The sequence below is a fragment of the Sipha flava genome, unplaced genomic scaffold (genome assembly GCF_003268045.1).
Source record: "Sipha flava isolate LNK unplaced genomic scaffold, YSA_version1 164_pilon_pilon, whole genome shotgun sequence".
Taxonomy (NCBI): Eukaryota; Metazoa; Arthropoda; class Insecta; order Hemiptera; family Aphididae; genus Sipha; species Sipha flava.
Window position 1 is genome coordinate 1,183,804 of NW_020271825.1, and position 17,808 is coordinate 1,201,611.

The 17,808-nt window shown below is 31.0% G+C and overlaps 2 protein-coding genes across 5 annotated transcripts in view; one reads left to right on the forward strand and one right to left on the reverse strand.

Annotated features, from left to right (window-relative positions):
• Positions 1–10,754, forward strand: part of LOC112679521 (protein couch potato-like) — a 46,560-nt gene extending 35,806 nt beyond the window's left edge. Inside the window, exons 3-9 of one of the 4 annotated variants that reach the window (XR_003148221.1) lie at positions 2,143–2,196; positions 2,300–2,362; positions 3,995–4,142; positions 5,281–5,426; positions 8,435–8,595; positions 9,609–9,719; positions 10,148–10,231. Coding sequence is in view for 3 of the 4 variants with exons in the window: in XM_025549359.1 (XP_025405144.1) it covers positions 2,143–2,196; positions 2,300–2,362; positions 3,995–4,142; positions 5,281–5,426; positions 8,435–8,595; positions 10,148–10,220 (645 nt within the window). In the remaining variant the exon portion in view is untranslated. Of the gene's footprint in view, positions 1–2,142; positions 2,197–2,299; positions 2,363–3,994; positions 4,143–5,280; positions 5,427–8,434; positions 8,596–9,608; positions 9,720–10,147 lie in introns of all 4 variants that reach the window. The other 3 variants (XM_025549360.1, XM_025549359.1, XM_025549361.1) reach the window with 3 other exon arrangements.
• Positions 10,755–14,595: 3,841 nt separating this feature from the next.
• LOC112679548 (ribose-5-phosphate isomerase) lies at positions 14,596–16,251 on the reverse strand. Its single transcript, XM_025549401.1, has 7 exons — positions 15,764–16,251; positions 15,622–15,682; positions 15,404–15,519; positions 15,208–15,344; positions 14,993–15,134; positions 14,833–14,935; positions 14,596–14,772 (listed from the first exon to the last, which is right to left on the reverse strand). Exons 1-7 carry the CDS (start codon positions 16,133–16,135, stop codon positions 14,663–14,665), a joined length of 1,041 nt encoding a protein of 346 aa, XP_025405186.1. The 5' UTR covers positions 16,136–16,251; the 3' UTR covers positions 14,596–14,662.
• Between the last annotated feature and the right edge of the window lie 1,557 nt (positions 16,252–17,808).

The window sequence follows — 17,808 nt, forward strand, 5'->3', positions numbered from 1 at the left end:
AGCATAATAATAACATATTATCCATTATCGATATAGTATACACTATATACTATACAATATATATGAAACGTTAATGTATTTTATCCAAATATTTCTGATTTAATAAAAAAAAAATTCGGACTATCCGCTAGAGGCCTATTATTATTTGATATCCGGACTTGAAAATACAGTTTTAAAAAACATTATCTATATGATTTCTATCATATGAAACGATGTTGCTCTACCATCTTAATCTATTTGGTAATATAAGGGGTACATTGATGTGGTGTATAAATGGAAAACGCATAAACGATTATACAATCGAATAAAAAGTATTTTTGCTATTCGCCTATTATACCTTTTAGTATTGTTTTACTGGCAGCATATTGTTATAAAGTAACATAATATTATTACTACGATATTTTTAACATAAAAACGGTGATAAACCACCGTACGTGTTGTTGTCGCTGAATTTGTGAAAAGAAACTGTTTCGTGACGTTGCCGCGTGCAATTATTACGCTATTGGACGATCAATCTTGGACGAAGACGATCGTTTCGTTGATTTTGTGTCGATTTTCCTAGCAACGGACGCGAATTTACAGAGTAATAATAATTTATATTTGCGTGTAAAACAGCACTTATAAATATTATAATAATGTGCTACACGTGTGCACGTTATACGAATTGTTTTTATGGAAGTTAGGATCAGAGACGTAAATCCAGGGTAGCGGGGGAGTGAAGAATCGCCCCCCTCTGATAGATAGGTGGGTCGATTGATCGATACTTAATGGTCAGTTTTTAGATATATATTAAATTATGTATATTGAAAACTTTGGTTTTCCCCTCCCTCCTTCTCGTAATTTCAACTAGTTTATATCTCTAGTTAGAACGGGTTACAACCGAATTTTCAGACAGGATTGAACGCGTAATAATTTACGTTTGCAAAATTAGTGCTATTGCTGCCGTCGATTAGTGGGTTGCATAAAAATATTTCTTATTTGCATATTGCATATTTTGAATTTGCTATTCTATTCAGAATCTGTGCCTCACTATCTCTCTCTCACTCTCTCACTTTCATAATATTTTCCTCATGAAAAACCTGTTATCCACGTTACCTGACGTATCATGATCCACAGATACACATACAAAACATCCTAAACAAACAAGTTAACTAATAGGTATTTCTATTTCAAATTAGTACAAACTTGCTACCCAAACATTTGTTGGCAGAAAAATATATCTTGGAAAAATCAATACAACCGTCTCTTTAATTCGAATGCAACTCATAAATATTAACTTATTCGATTTCGTGATTGACTCAGCAAAACAGCCATTTCTTACCCAAAAATATGTAAAAGTGGGAATATTTTTTACGGTGCCTGAATAAAAGTTTTTTTTGCATCCCTATCAGATGTATTTTCTGCGAATATTATTACTGTCAATTGGTATTGCATGCCGTACCACTTCAAAGGCATGTTTCCGTTTATTTTATAATACTTTTTATCTGTTATACTAGTAGACTTTATTATTCTACTAGACCCAACAATATCGAATTATTGATCAACGGTATTAGGTAATACGGTCATGATAATTAGCGATACAGAATAGTTATAAAATTAATTACCTACGATTCAATCATAAAAAATGGTCTTAACTCTTATTAAGAAGTATTCTCAAACAACGCAACCGATGTGGTAACTTTTATGGAACTCCGACTTTTTCATATGTGAATAATGCACATAAAACATGTTTATTACATTAAAGTAAAAATTATTTATTAGTTACGTTTTTCAACAATTTTTTTAAATCTTTTGAATACTCATTTAATGTCACACTAATTTCAAATGAATATTTAAAACCACTAAAAACCGTAAGCCAACTAATGAGTGTTTAACCAGAAAAGTTTCAAAAAAAATTACAATAGAAAATTCGTTTATCGTTACTGCTATAATAATATAGTGTATTTATTATTTATTCAGTTGTTAACGCATTTCTTATGAACAACGAAATTAATTTTTACCTACTAAAGGTGTACTCTCTTTAAATAACAAAATGTGGTTTATTTGTTGACTTTTCGTCTACTATCGAACAACACTTTTTATTGTTGCTGACAAATAAAAACTTAATAATATACGTTTGATTTGATTTGATTTGATTTTTAGGGTTACGAAGGATCTCTGTTAAAAGTGACAAGCAAAAATGGCAAAACAGCTTCAGTAAGTATCAATAAATAGCGTTATTCAATGTTTACAGATCAAAGAACTACAACGGAGCCAAATCCTTCTATGAAATAATAATACATTTTGTCTTATTTTTTAGCCAGTGGGTTTCGTTACGTTTCAAACAAGGGCTGGTGCCGAAGCGGCCAAACAAGACCTTCAGGTGTGTTTTATATTATATACCAACTACATAATGTTATTTATACCATTATTATTATCATATTATTTCCTCATGATGAACTATTTGAAACTTTATCGAAACTTCATCTTGAACGTGACGAGAGTTGGTAAACACTTTTTGGCATTACGAAACTTTATTTCATGTGTGTGTATATGTGTTTATGAGCGTGTGTGTGTGTACAGAGTCGGCGTTACACAAATATTGTTCCTAGATGGAACTACAATTTTCCTCAGCTCCAATGGAAATCGGATTTTTTGTAATAATGAAAAAAAAGTTTAATTTTTTTCCAAAATAAAACCATTTAAAATTCTGTACATAAAATATCTATATGATTGTATTATTATGGTATTATCTCTTTGAATACTGTAAATAATATTTTCTAAAACAGAAACTTTTTATATATTACTTTTTTCTTTTTTCCTAAGGTTTTAGTAAAAACAAATATTATTCCCGACATTTAAAAAATTAGAACTTTTAATATTCATTAAATATTTATATATAAATAATAATTTACATGTATATTTATTTATAGAAAATTAATTCCAAAAATAACAAATTTTATAGTACAGATGAAAGCAACGATAAAAATAATTTGTAGGGATGAATATTGGATGTTACGTATAAAACATAAATATTCAAACATTTCTTAACTTTGACGCTCCAAAGTGGTGCTCTGATCGATTCCTATGTCACTTATGTTTTCGCCGACCCTGTGTATGTGTGTATGTACATAATTATGTAACGTCAGGCATTTGCAATAATTACATTTATATTAATACGCTTATCACTAGCATTTTTATTCTACATCAGAAAATATTCAAACATTAACTATAATACACTCACGTATATAAAATATAAAAATTATAATATTATCATTATTTTATGAGAGGCACTGTCATATTTCACAAAGTATATGATTTCACGTTAATTTCGTCCCTCCAACATTTATTCCGCGATATTTTACAGCCTACATTTAAGCAACAAAATTTATGACCTGAAAATGTAATGAACATATTAAACTGTAGATGCATTAAATCACTTGGCCGTGAGTACGCAGAGGGTTGATGTTAATTGCACCACGCAAATTTAAAAAAAAAAAACTTTAGTTTCTAATATAATATAATTTATGCCTTTTAAATCTGGAAGTTGTGTTAAAAATTCGGCACAATATGCTTATTATCATTAGGCACGTAAGTGTCAACCTTTTGCTAAGCGGCCATAGTATATAGGTAACTGATTTCGTGAACAACAGTAGTTTTATATGTCTTGGAACCTAGACTTTTACATAATTTAGAACATATTAAACGATAACAGACGGGTAGTATCCGCAGTGAAAATATCGATCACTTGTACGTACTAATTTATTGAACACTATTACTATGTTCGTGGTTCGCTAAAAGTTTAATTAGAAACCTTCAGCGATAGTAATAAAAGTGCAACCGTCGTAAAGTTTCTTAACGTCGAAGAAAAAAATAATAAACACGTGTCATGTTAACATAAACTTACTTCCGATTGAAGCGTGCAAACAAATTATAGTACTTGTGCGGAGACTACCCTCACTGATTTCCGTCACGGGATGGTAGCACTGTATTATTGTGTGTTTGGTTTCGGCAGCAGGGCGTCCGGTTCGATCCTGACATGCCGCAAACCATACGGCTAGAATTCGCTAAAAGCAACACGAAGGTTAGCAAGCCAAAACAGCCCGCCAACGCAAACGTCACGCCCAACACGCACCAAGGCCTGATGCACCCGCTCACCGGACGTAAGTAATATGACCCATCTACTTTCCTGACACAGCCCAACGTACCTCTCATCCCCTTTGCCTTCCATCTTACGTTTCCTTCAATCCTTATCTAATGTAAAAATAAATATCAGCTTCGCCCAAATATACCGCACTACCAGAACTGGTCAGCTATCGAATAATGGAAAATTACCGCGGGGCACCTTTACTGGCAAACCTGCTAGGGGAATGCGAATCGCTATATGGATTCAACATTTTCGAACAAACCCTCGATCATTGTTGCTAAACATTTTTCGTTGAAGATTATACGTGACACGTGCAATTCGTCATATTTGTGTTTGCCCTTTCCACCTTTGCATACTACCAAAGGATTTTAAAATTTTACGATCGCTTTTATCCCCAACTATTATTGTTCATCGTATTACAAGCACCTTTATCACTGCTCACCGTAAAATAAATAAAACTTCTCACGGTAAACACTACAATAGCACCAAGTGTAGTATTTATTTCCTACTCGTCGTCAGGTTTCATATAATATACTACTAATGACCATTGATTTCATAGTACTCAGGTAAACCATTGGTACTGTACTGATTTTTTTGACATGGTGAAATACCATCAAAGGATGGTCAAGTGTATAACACAAGGACCTGTTTCCTATACATTACCACTCTCTAACGCATTTTGTCTGATACTACACTCGACAGTAGCGAGACTAATCTGTACGTTATGAAACCAACGTTGCTGCTGCTGCACAACGTTATGGGTAAAAACCAATCAAAAGTTGTTGATTTTTAAATAAAATCCTCAAAATCCTCGTTGACGAATCACTGCGAAACGTGTTGTTTGATCCGTTTTCTCGGTACGAACTTTATCCGCCGACGTTGACAATAAATCTGTTTTTCGGCTACACTTGCAACAGGAGAACGAAAATGGATACCTCGAATGTACACTGCATTCGAGTGGAGTGTGCGCAACGTAACAATGATAACGCGACGAGTGGCATTACTATCCTTATCGTGTCCTTACCGTCCGTCCTTACTCCACATGTCGGTCCGACAACGTGCGCGTTTAAAAAGCTCTGCACGACTGCGGTCGGCCGACGCTTACAGTAATCGCAACAATAATCAACGTTTGTCGTTCTGTCTGCTCCGTTTAGATCTAGGCGCCCCGTTCTTCACCGGCGCCCCGGCCGAGCTATGGCATCATCCGCTGGCGTACGCCGACATGCCGACCGCCGCCACGGCCACGGCCCTGCAACACGCCGCACTCGTCCATCCGGCGCTGCATCCACATCCGCAACAGGTAGTGTGTGAAACCGAAACGATAAAAAACTATTAATCTACATTTACCTCCTACCGCGACGCTTTTACAAGTCTATACATATAAAACGACATAACGTAATATTTTATGAGTATATTATGAATACGAACCGTGTACATAAACATATTGAACATATATAGATATGAGATACAAGTTACAAGTTCATCACGCGTATGTTTATGGTTTACGCAAGTTGACCACAACATAGAAACACATGCACCGTGCGTTTACTTATAACACTGACGCCTGTCCAAAGTGAATAGTAATAATTTTTGAAATCCGAAACGAAAACATGTATTAAGTAGGCGGTATAACCTCTTAATAGCGGACATCCTATGAGTGTTGTGGAAAATAGAAATCAAGCTCTGGACTAAATATGATAAAATACAATAGTTCGGGTTAAATTTATGTAATTTGTTAAGTAGGTACATTTTGATTAAATCACGAAAGTCCGTGACGGTTTTTGTCTATTAATAATTCGTATGACGAAATTAAATATATCTATGAATTTTCATTAAACAACATTAGTTATTGTCCTATAAAAATGGGTCATAGGCTTAAATAATTTACTGAGCACTTAAAAGGAAATTCATATTTCCCAAATATATTAATAACATTTTTATTGTTTATAAAAGCACTTGAAATTTTCGATTTTCCCTAATCTTATGTGTCTTATTTTTTACAAAATTTAAAGCTTTAAGTGTTCAAAGTGACTAATTATTAAATATTTGGTTCTATTATAACAACAATCATCTTTAAAAATATAAACTGATCCATCTATTTCACTCAGAATTGTTTTTTTGCAAACAGTGGTACGTTGGTTTCAAATTTAAAAGCCAAATGCGGCAATGTCACAAAATTATCTCTATATCTCATCCAATATTGAACTCTCCCCGTTCTTGGAGTTTTATCCTTTTTCATTTTAATAATATTGATATTATGATAAATTATAATTTATGATATATATTTTAATTCAAAACTTTGAAACTTTGAATTCCCTTTAGTGTCTGCTATATAGAGGTTTCTCTGTATTTAGTATTATGATAGTAGGACACGTGTATCGACTGCACATGTATATTAAGAACGATATATTTGAGCGGCTACACTTTAAATGTATTGAACTTACATAGATCACACTTTATAACGGCTTCGCTTAATCGAATATAGACCATGTGCATTATAAACGCTTCGTTTTAATACTAATTTGTACTGCCTAGATCATTGAACACACCGAACATCATAATGTTCGATATAATGCGGTTGAGAAACGTTAATGCTGTAAAACATTCCTGCGATGGAACCACTTGAGACCAACTGGTTATCTGTTATAGAGAACGTATATATATATATATATCCCGTTATAAGAGAACTGATTTAAAAATATTACAGAGGTGACTTCGCTAATGGTCCGTTGTAGGAATATTTTACTGAATTACTGTACAGATATTCGTCTTGTATTTTGGCATATTCGACTAATGTTTTCAAAAAATAACGAAAACTAATAAAAAAAATCAAAATTCTAAAATTTCAAATTTTAACATTCGACTATGCTAAAAATATTTTTTATTTCGCCATTACCGTCCATAATATACATGTACCAATTTTGGAAATGAAGTTATCTTGGAATTTTATCTTTTTTTAATATACCTAATCATAAAATTATAAAAACTAATTAATTTTAATTTCATCCGAGTGATCTATTTATTGCATATTGTAAAAAGCACAATAAATATTAAATTACTAATATTTACACGAGTAAAATATCGTTAGGTTAAAATTCGAACCATAGATGACACTGGTAAAATAATTTTAAATCAATCAAATTTATGAGTAAACAAATTTAAACCAAAATAAATAATTATCCCTTTAAATAATTTAAGATTAAAGTTAGTAAAAATTCTTCAAAGATATTCCTATCTCGTTGACTCCTTAGAAGTAATACTTTTTAAGTAATTTGGAAAAGAGTGTGAAATATTTTATGTTTATAAGATTTGAAAATATATCCGGCGAAAAATATACGAATATACGTCATTTGACTCTACCATCAATTTTCACGATTTTCAAACAATGTAACAATCTTATAATAAACAATGTTTATTGGCGTTAATTTTTACTTTTAATGTCCTATGGTATTTCATAACAACAGATCATTGTATAATATTTTATACTTACGTATTACATAAAACTATTTTTCGTTACTCATTGTAAGGGTAAAAATTTATGCGGCTACTTGTAATTACCGTTGTAGACACGCTGCTGTTTTTGTACGGAAACGTTGTAGTACGATAAACCTTTCGATTTAAATTAAGCAAACGCGTGTATTCCAAACATTCGCATGTTCGTTTTTAGTTTGTCATTTAAACGCTTCTTTTTTTTTTTTACTCTTATTATTGCTTTGTACTAATGGAACACAGGCGTGGCGTAGTGTCTATATAGGCCGATATTATTGTTGGACTCGTTCAATGTACATCGCGTATTTCGTGATCGCACTGCACTTTGGCGAAAATGTCTTGCTCGCGACTTGTCGATTATAATATATATACATATATATAAATAGTTGAGGGTTTCGTGCGTGCATTGATTTTCGTCGACTGGATCCTGCTGGAGCACGTACTCCGGAAACCCCGACCGGGCAGTGCAGTTGCGGCACCAGCAACAGCGAAAACGGCAGCAGTTGTCTACTCCGGCGTTACCGGCTATCCAGTGCCATAGCTTTTGAAACACTTATTGCACATTATTATTATTATTATTACTATTATTATTATTATTATTATTATTATAACTATCTGCGAACGTGATTAATAACTGAACGTTGTAAGATTAATGTAAACGAAAGCACTTGTTACATTGCCTATGTGCTTAGGTGACCGTATTTATATGTTACTGTTATGTGCGTGCGCATATGGAACAAAAACGAATAGTAGTTTTGCGTAGCTTGCGGTGAAGGTACTATGCGTAATAAAATCATATTAGGATTGGCTCGTTTTCAGCCGACGTTGACGCTGGGCCCACATGGCCTTCCGTTCCTGCCCTCCCCTGCACTGCCCTCGCCGCCCAACCACCAGCAGCCCCAGCCGCCCTGTTCCACGCTGTTCGTCGCCAACCTCGGGCAGTTTGTGTCTGACCACGAGCTTAAAGACATTTTCGCCAGGTCAGTAGCCAAAAACAAAAAAAAAAAAAACCGTTCACAATATTTAGTTTATGCGTGTGTGTATGTGTGGTGTGTGTGTGAGTGTGCAGTGGTGTCTTAGAGGTCACAAGAAGTCGCAATTACAACCTTTAATAAAACGCCAAGATCGCTAAAATATTAAATTACAGACCCGGCAGTTGGTACGTTTGTGGTTTTGTGCTAATGAAATATGGCATTTACTATTTTTTGAATCCCGAATTTTTAGTGCGAATAAAATATTGCTCGAGTTACATAAAAACACGCAATTTTAGACGATAATATTTTAAAAACTCAAAATCTATAATTTTTATTAAAATTATTGGTTTTGCAACGTTGAGGATCTGTGCGACGTGGCTAAATTTTGCGACTCCTGACATCATGCTTAAATTATGTCACTGTACGTGTGTGTGTGTGTGTGTGTGTGTTTGTGCGTAAGTGAATTAAGTTAACACATAAGATTGATAACAACGGTTTCGAAGATTTGATTTTTTTTTTTTTTTTCATCTCGACGGATATGTACGAGTGTGTATAGAATGAGAATAATCGGCAACATTATAACCGCATGTTTACAATGTACACGTTTATCATCGATACACAATAAGATAGTAATAAGCGATTGTCAGGAGCATTATAACAACATTATTACTATGTGGTTCGAATCTACGCCGGACACCGTAACCGTAACGCGATTAGTCAGGCGAAATAAATCTTTGAAACCGATGATGTCTACTATTTTTACTGTACAGATCATAATATATTAAGTACACACATATCACAGTATAATTTTCCCGAATATAATGTACAGAAATAACGTTGTTATTGTGTGGAATCATTTCGCGTAGATCACATGTTGTCTAGTGAACGTCAAAGTCATTTTGTACAGACACCTACATGATAGATTATAGAAATAATAATAATATTTTCCTAAAGTCCAAGTTAGCCAGAGAAAAATGACAGGATTCTTTTTTTATTGTTTTTTTTTTTTCCAAATATAGAACGAGTTACAGTCAGTCAAAGCAGACGTTTAATTATTGGCCGACGGCCTATAAATGAAGACATTGATAGACGTATTTCTCTATACCCATGTACATAAGAAAATATATAAGGTGAGAAAGGTGGAGGGCGCAAAATCTTTAGAGCAGTAAAGGGAATTTTATTTTAATTTATTTTTATTTTTGACGCGTGAACCAAACCTATATTTGATTCTCGTTTTAATAAGATATAATTATTAATATTTTACAATCTCGATTTTTGGATTATCTATATATTTATTTTCCTCTCTTACCACGGGCGACACGTGTAGGCAAAACAAGTACATAGCTGCACACGAACACAAAAATCGACAAACAATAAACCGAACTATAAGAACCAATGAAAAAAAAATCAGTTCTCTCCCTCCACCCCCACTGTTCGTTCATATGTATATTATATATCATATATTTATATACACATACACATAATAATATACTCATTTGGTGTTCAACGTGTCATCACGTTTCCTGAGATAAACGACTTTATGTGTTCATTTTTATAGGGAGTATGCTGGCCAAAAGAAATTGGACAACGTCAATTTCACGTATACTCACATGCAGTTGAACAACACTTGACAACAACAAGATAGACCATCGGTACCGACCCAAGTCTAGATCATGCACGATACGACAAACACCTCAAACCAAAGCCCTCGTGGAGACGATTTGATTTCTTTTTTTTAAATTTGAAATAAAAATAATTTAATAATTACTAGCTTAAGGCTTCTAAAGATGTTGTACAAAGCAGTAAGAATTTCCTTGTATGCCTGTAGTATTCATAAAACATTCATTTGTGTGTGTATATAAATATATTATTACGTATGTGATATATATTTATATATATATATATATGTACATGTATACCTATTTCCTAACTTTATTCCCTAAGCTTTTAATCTAATCTAAATAAATGTCCTATGCTTGTTTAGTGGGTAGTGTAAGATCTTATTAAGACTCATCAAATCTGTGATTGTTTCTCGTGTATTTTTTTTTAAATACTACGATTTTGCCTATTCACATATAGGCGTGATTCAGATGTTAGCAATAATTATTAATGACAAAAAAAAAAAAAAATGTAAGCGCGCTCATATACATTCACTAAATACATATCAATAATGCTTTGAAAGGGGATTAACGTTAAACTTTGTAAATAATTAAATAAAAGACTTAGACGTTGGAATGGTCGGCCACGATTGAACTCCGTGCGTATAACTTCATTCACGTGTCTGTCACTCCGACCTGTTCGTTCGGCGTCCAAACCCAAATCTATGTAGTTTGAAAGGTCAAAAAAAAAATAATATAAAACTTTAAAAAAAAAACAAATTATATATTATTATATTAATACAAATGATTGAATTCTGCAAACTATTTTTTATACAATTTAGTCTTTTATTTCTTGCCATTATATACGAGTAGATTTTGTTTTAAACAAATTTACAGGGTGCAGCTTGTTTAGCAGCTCATGAAAGTATTTCTAGTTACGAGGATTTTTTTCATTGTTGCGTATTTTCGCCTTTTTTTTCGAAAATATTTCTGGGAACACGTAAGCTAATTATATTAATAATAATCGCGTACATGATTTTAAATAATTATTTAAAATGACAATCTTTTTTTAAGTTTTTAATTTTTTAAGAGACAATAATTATTTGACGTTTTTGTTCTCGAAGTATTTTTTATTTAATTATTTTTAATAATAATTTACAACTAAAAAGATCAAAGATTACATTCTATTATAGCTTATTGTCATTTTGTTTTTAGGTACCAATGAAAATATTGATTAACAATTTTCTTTTTTTCCTGCGTTTCTATGTACATAATATGGATTGTTTGTTTTCAATGTATTGTATTGAAATTATTATTAATATTATTATTATTATTATTATTATTATTATTATTTTTATCATTATTATTATTATTATTATTATTATTATTATTATTATTATTATTATTACTAAGAAATTAGACAAAATTAATGAATTACATAATTATAGTTATTAATTTATATTTATGAAAAAAATACCATTTGAAATACTTAAAATTTTAAGTATTTTATTTTACTTTTTTTAACGTCTGTGATCACCGTATTAATTATTTCAGATCTGTTAAACATAAGACAAATAAATAGTCCGTGTAATGCATATTTCGGTGTTCACAGGCTAGCGAAAGACGTTGACATGTAATTAATTGCTGTAAAAAATAATACTGGCACATTCCATCAATTGATTGATTGCGCATTAAGAAAAATATTAATTAATAATTTTAAAATAAAATATGTTATATTAAATATGCTCTATCAACATCTTTTGCAAAAAAAATTATGATATCCGTCCAAAATTTTAAAGTTCTTTTTTTCTTTTTAATTATTTCGTTATGAATTATACTATTAATAGGTATTATTATTATTAATTATTAGAATATTAGCATAATCATATGTTCATTGCAGTATTTGGTAATTTATTTCAAAAACAAGAAAAAAAAAAAAAAATCTAAATTTAAGCTCAAATTGAATTTGTTTTGTTTCAATTTTTTTTAAATTTACGATAAAAATAGCCTTTCTTATATGCAACACATACATATCATTATATACATTTTAATGCTGTATAGCCTGTGTATTTTTTTTAATGTGATCAACAGTAACCTTATACTCATATTTATATTATATAATATATATTTAACCGTTAGTGGATGTATAAATGTGAAAAGAAAGACAATTATAAATGAATAATTTTATTTTAATGTAAGCATACATTTATTGTGTGCAAATAAAATTGTTTGTGATTTTGGTCACCTTAACCAGGTGTATACAATCCAAAATATATAATCGAAACATATCAATAATTGTGCCCCTCGTAAAAAGAAATTAAATTATATATTAAATTAAATGTTGTTAAATAAATTACAAGATAATAATTATAACAATTATGTTTGTATTAAATGTAACAAAAAAAAAAAAAAAAAAAGAATTCATAAAGGAAAAGTTATGATAAATTCTATCAATTTTCATAAGTTTGTTTAGGTACTTGTGTAGTAAAATTTAGTTGTTACTGAGCGTAATTTTATATAATATAACGTTTGTTGAACGGAATTTTATTGTTACTTTTACCAAACATTGTAATATGTTTTCGCTTGCGTTATTTATGGTGTTTAAAAAAAAATAGGTATTTAATTACATTGTAGCTGTATTAATAAAAGTAATTTTTATTATATAGACGATATTATTTAAACATGAAAAACCTAAAAAATAGGAATTGTATTTATAAAATGTTGCAAACAAAAATAAATAAATATTTAAATGAAAAATAAAAGTAGTGAATTGATTGGGAATTGATTGTTTTCTTTTTTCTTAATGTTATTGATTTGTATTCATGTATTATGATTTTATCCAGGAGAGAAACATCATTCTCTATATTTAAGAAAAAAAAAATTATTCTTTAAATTAGTTCATGGGCATATTGTGTGCGATCAAGTTCTAAGATTAAAGAAAATCACCTTTGTTTCTACTAACTACCTTTGGTTACACTCAACTGTTAATAGTATTACAAATTAAGTAAGTAATACAAGCCAATTGATCAATTACATAATGAATGTTAAAAGTTCATTCATAATAAACATTATTCCAACTATATTTTATGTTTATGTATGTAAACTACCTTACTGATAAAAAAAAATAAAAATTATCAGTTACATATATTCACTTTTCTATGCTAGTTTTCAACTCGATTGACCATTTTTCTTACCAAACAAAATTAATTACATAACCACATCTCACATTTAACTTTTTTTACCGACTTTACCTTACTTAACATTATCAGATATCTAACCTTACTATAAGACAAATTAATTATTAAGATTACATGTCCTAAAATTAAGATAAAATAAGTTTCTTAATGCTGGTTTACAATGATGACTTTTATTCAAATATTCCTTTTCGTTTGAACAAATTATATCTAAGTGCTATTTTAACCAAAAATTGAACAGTAATCATACTTTTTATGTTCCTCCATAATTTTAATGAATATAAAAAAAAAACTAAATAGAAATGTTGATAATTATGTTATACATAGTCCTACAACCATTAAGATTTATTAATTGAAATAAAAAATGTCAAAAGTCCTCATAGTAGTTAACTATAGCCTGTAGAATAATAAAAATCAAATTTATACATTGGTAAAAAATATTAATTTAAGACCATGTAAATACTATAATTTTATGACGATTTATAATTTTTCGTGTTACATTAGTACTGAAACATGGTGATGCATTTTTAATGTCTTCTAGTGTCACATCGTCTATTCAGCTTAACAAAAACTATTACATTTGTGGCTGATCACTGATAATATAAAGTGTACCTTTCAGCACAAATACAAGAAGGTTGATAGTCCAACTACCTTAATTGCAACATAATAAAAATTGAAATATGTGGAGTACTACTCCGTTATTAATACTTGCCACTCGGTAAAGAATTCTTGGAAATTAAACTAACCCATGACCACAATGAAATGTTATAGTGGCAGTTGTAAGTATTAAGACGGATCTTAACTACCATAACTTGCATAGATGTTTAAGAGGAAATGAATAGTAACCATGTAAATTTAACATCTCTAAAGTAATAATTAATGATAACACTAATATATTATTTAACAGATGAAAAAACTTAATGGAATTAATTATAATTTTAAATATTAAATAAATTAACTAAAAATACTAATTGTATATTAAAACGTTAATATATTTATTTAAATTCACATACCTATTTTATTTTGAGATTATAAATGCTGAGATATGTAAATTTAACTCTTAAAAGAATATAAATAATCAAGAATTTATCAAGAATAAAATATTATTTAAGGTGACAGAATTTGAAGATGTAAATACCTACTAAAGTAATGTATAATAACAAATTTAAATCAATATTTGATTAAAGCTAATAAAAAATTATTGAGATTTAAAATAAAATGATTCACAATTCGATTAAGATTTAATACATAAACATATACATATGTGTATATACTAAATATCTATATTTCTAAACTCTGTGCACTCTTCTTTAATAGTCGAACATTGCCTTTTGAGTCACCAACCAAACATTCATCAGCCATATCAATGAACAATCCAATTTCAATCACTCCTAAAAATATATTTATATAAAATAATGTGATGCTATTTAAATAACATAAATATAATGTACCTGGGATCAGTTTTATATAATTGTTTATAGAAGACCAACAATATTTTATATCAGGAAACACCCAATCTAATATGAAATTTCCGTTGTCTGTTACCAAAGGTCCCTAAAATAATTAAAATATAATAATTAATGTATTTTGTATAGTTACTAGACTACCTACTGCTTTATCAGCTGACATTCTTAAAATAGCTTCACCTCCATATTTAACTTCAATTTTATTCTGAACTGGTTTACATGCCATAGGTAGTACCTCAATAGGTATACCTTTCTTCCATTTTTGACCCAAAGAACTAACCTCTTTACTTTATACCAAATATATTTACAGTTAAACACTTAAAACATGCAAACATATATTATATTTTTTAGTATACTTACGCTCCATCAGCAACAATTATCAGTTTTTCAGAACATGATGCAACAATTTTTTCTTGAGTCAAACATCCACCACCGCCTTTAATGCACGCTAAAGTACCAGTTTCAATCTCATCAGCTCCATCAATCGTACAATCTAACTGAGTTTTTTTGTATAAATAACTACTTTAATCTATTTGACATACGGATAATAACTTACTTTAGGATGTTCATCTAGAGTTCCCAATGGCAAATTGTTGTCAATAATTAGTTGACGTGCTTGATAAGATGTTGGCACACAAACAATAGTTAAGCTTTCATCCTTCATTCTCTGTGCTAAATATTAAAATACGTCTTGATGGACTTCAAACATACTATTCTAGTTATATGCATGACAAATATGAACATAAAGCAATGGTTATATGATGATGACCTTACCCAAACGCTGAATACCATAAACAATTGTCGAACCACTGCCAATGCCCAAAGTCATACCATCCTAAGACATAACATTTTGCCGTCAGCATGACAGATAAAAAGTAGTACATATGATAATGTTAGTGTAATATAGTCCATTTACTTTAACGTGTTTGTCAATGGCCTCGTGCGCGGCACTCATTTTGGATATGTCCACATTGCCTATTGAACTGTTTTTGTGTCCAACCGTAAAACTCACGGTACTCATGATGGGAAAACGACAAGGAGTTCTGAGTTTGCTCACAGCGACCAATTTGAAAAACAATTTCGGAAATGTCATTAACCAAAGAGACAGGACAAGGCGAAATGATAAATTTAGAGGACAAACGTAGAAAGGAATTTTCAAACTGAAACTGAAATTCGAACGATAATAATCGATATCGTGATTGTTGATAAGGAACGATAACACAAATACGACGTGCTGGTACGTTTCGTACTGCGCGGGCCAAGTCAAGGGCGTAGGTGAAAATTGCATACGAGGGGGAGGGGGTTTGATGTGTTCAGGTAATAAGTATTTTTATTGTTGTCAATTAGTTAACCATATTTTTGAAATCCAAATCCCAGAAAAAACTTCACCGTAACACGTCTACGCATACGAACATAAAATGTTATGAAGACGAAACAGTGGTACAAATCTACACCCGAGTCCGCACCGAACGCGCGCGCAACGTTGCTGTGACGTAGCTGCTACATTTTATCGTCTGCAAACGTTCCCGCGAGAATTAGCGTCCGTACTGCGCGTAGAAATGTACGTTGCAACTTGACCGTGTTTTACAGCTTTCGTCAACGTGTTTGCGCCGAACTATATTTCAAGTAAAGTGGCGGTATAATTTTTTATCAATGCCAAGGTTTAGTATAATATGTCTATGAACTTACTGCAAAAGACGGAGTACCGTATGATTTTATGCCACCGATACAAATTATAAACATATGAAAAAAAATCCCATAATTCATGAACACTCATCTTTTCAAACAAAGAGTGCTACTGCCTATGATAGGCAGGATCGGCGCCACTGTGCTTGAACACGGTAGCAACGTTGCAAAACGTTTAGCGAGCGTTTGGTGTAGACCCGGCTTAAAGGATCAAGATTCGGGGGGAGAGGATATCGCTGTTCTCGATTTGGTAAACGGGTGGGCAATCAATCGATACTCGATTTTTAGACATAACAATAAGCATACATCAACACACCTGTGTCATGTAATTTATATCACATGGATGAGTATTTTCATCAGCCGAGCGCGGCGACCAATTACTTTTATTTATACGAGGGTATCGTCCTCCCCTCCCCTTAGAGCCCCGCATAATTCCAAATTATAGTTTGCACTCTGAACGGATCACGGGTTAACTCGTTCTGTGCTCAGATTATATTTAATCTGTTGTAGTAAGTTAAAACGGTGGTTTCTATTGACGTGTAAAATATCGATAATACGTTGCGATCAATAATATCCATTAATATATTGTTCAGTTTCGTTTAAAATGCCTAAAACGAAGAACACGCAATTATTGTTATTACTCAATAATATTGTATATTTATCAATAAATATCAAAATAATTTTGGTTGTTTTAATAAATTGAACAGGTCTACGTCCCACAAACGATCAATATTATTGTCTATATCAAATACTAATCAATATAATTTACCGTACATGGACCGGTTTAAATGTAGAAACCAAAAATGTGTTGATAATTAATACATTAGATCAACGGTGCCCTAAGGGCACTGCGAACACTTTCTAAGGGCACTGTGGTCTATGGTTCATACAAATAGTTTAAAATGTTTAGATTTTTTTTCTTTATTGTTTTCGTAAAAACTTTATAGCAAATAATGAAATATTTTCTATTGTATATTCGGACATTCTCATTTTAATCTTTTAATATTTTTATGTAATAATTATAATAATGATAACAATAATTTTATTTATTTAATTTTTATGTTGTCTTTTTATGTTATTCACACAGCCGAGCACCGTGGCTAAATTGAATCCAAAAAAATGCACCGTGGAAAAAGTTTGGGAACCGCTGCATTAGGTCATAAACATAAGTACATTATCTAAGGTTAATACAATATTTTCAATTTAGCGCGAATATAATATATTCCAAAGATAATTCTACTTATATTGTCTTTGGTAATTCTAACTTAGCTCTTT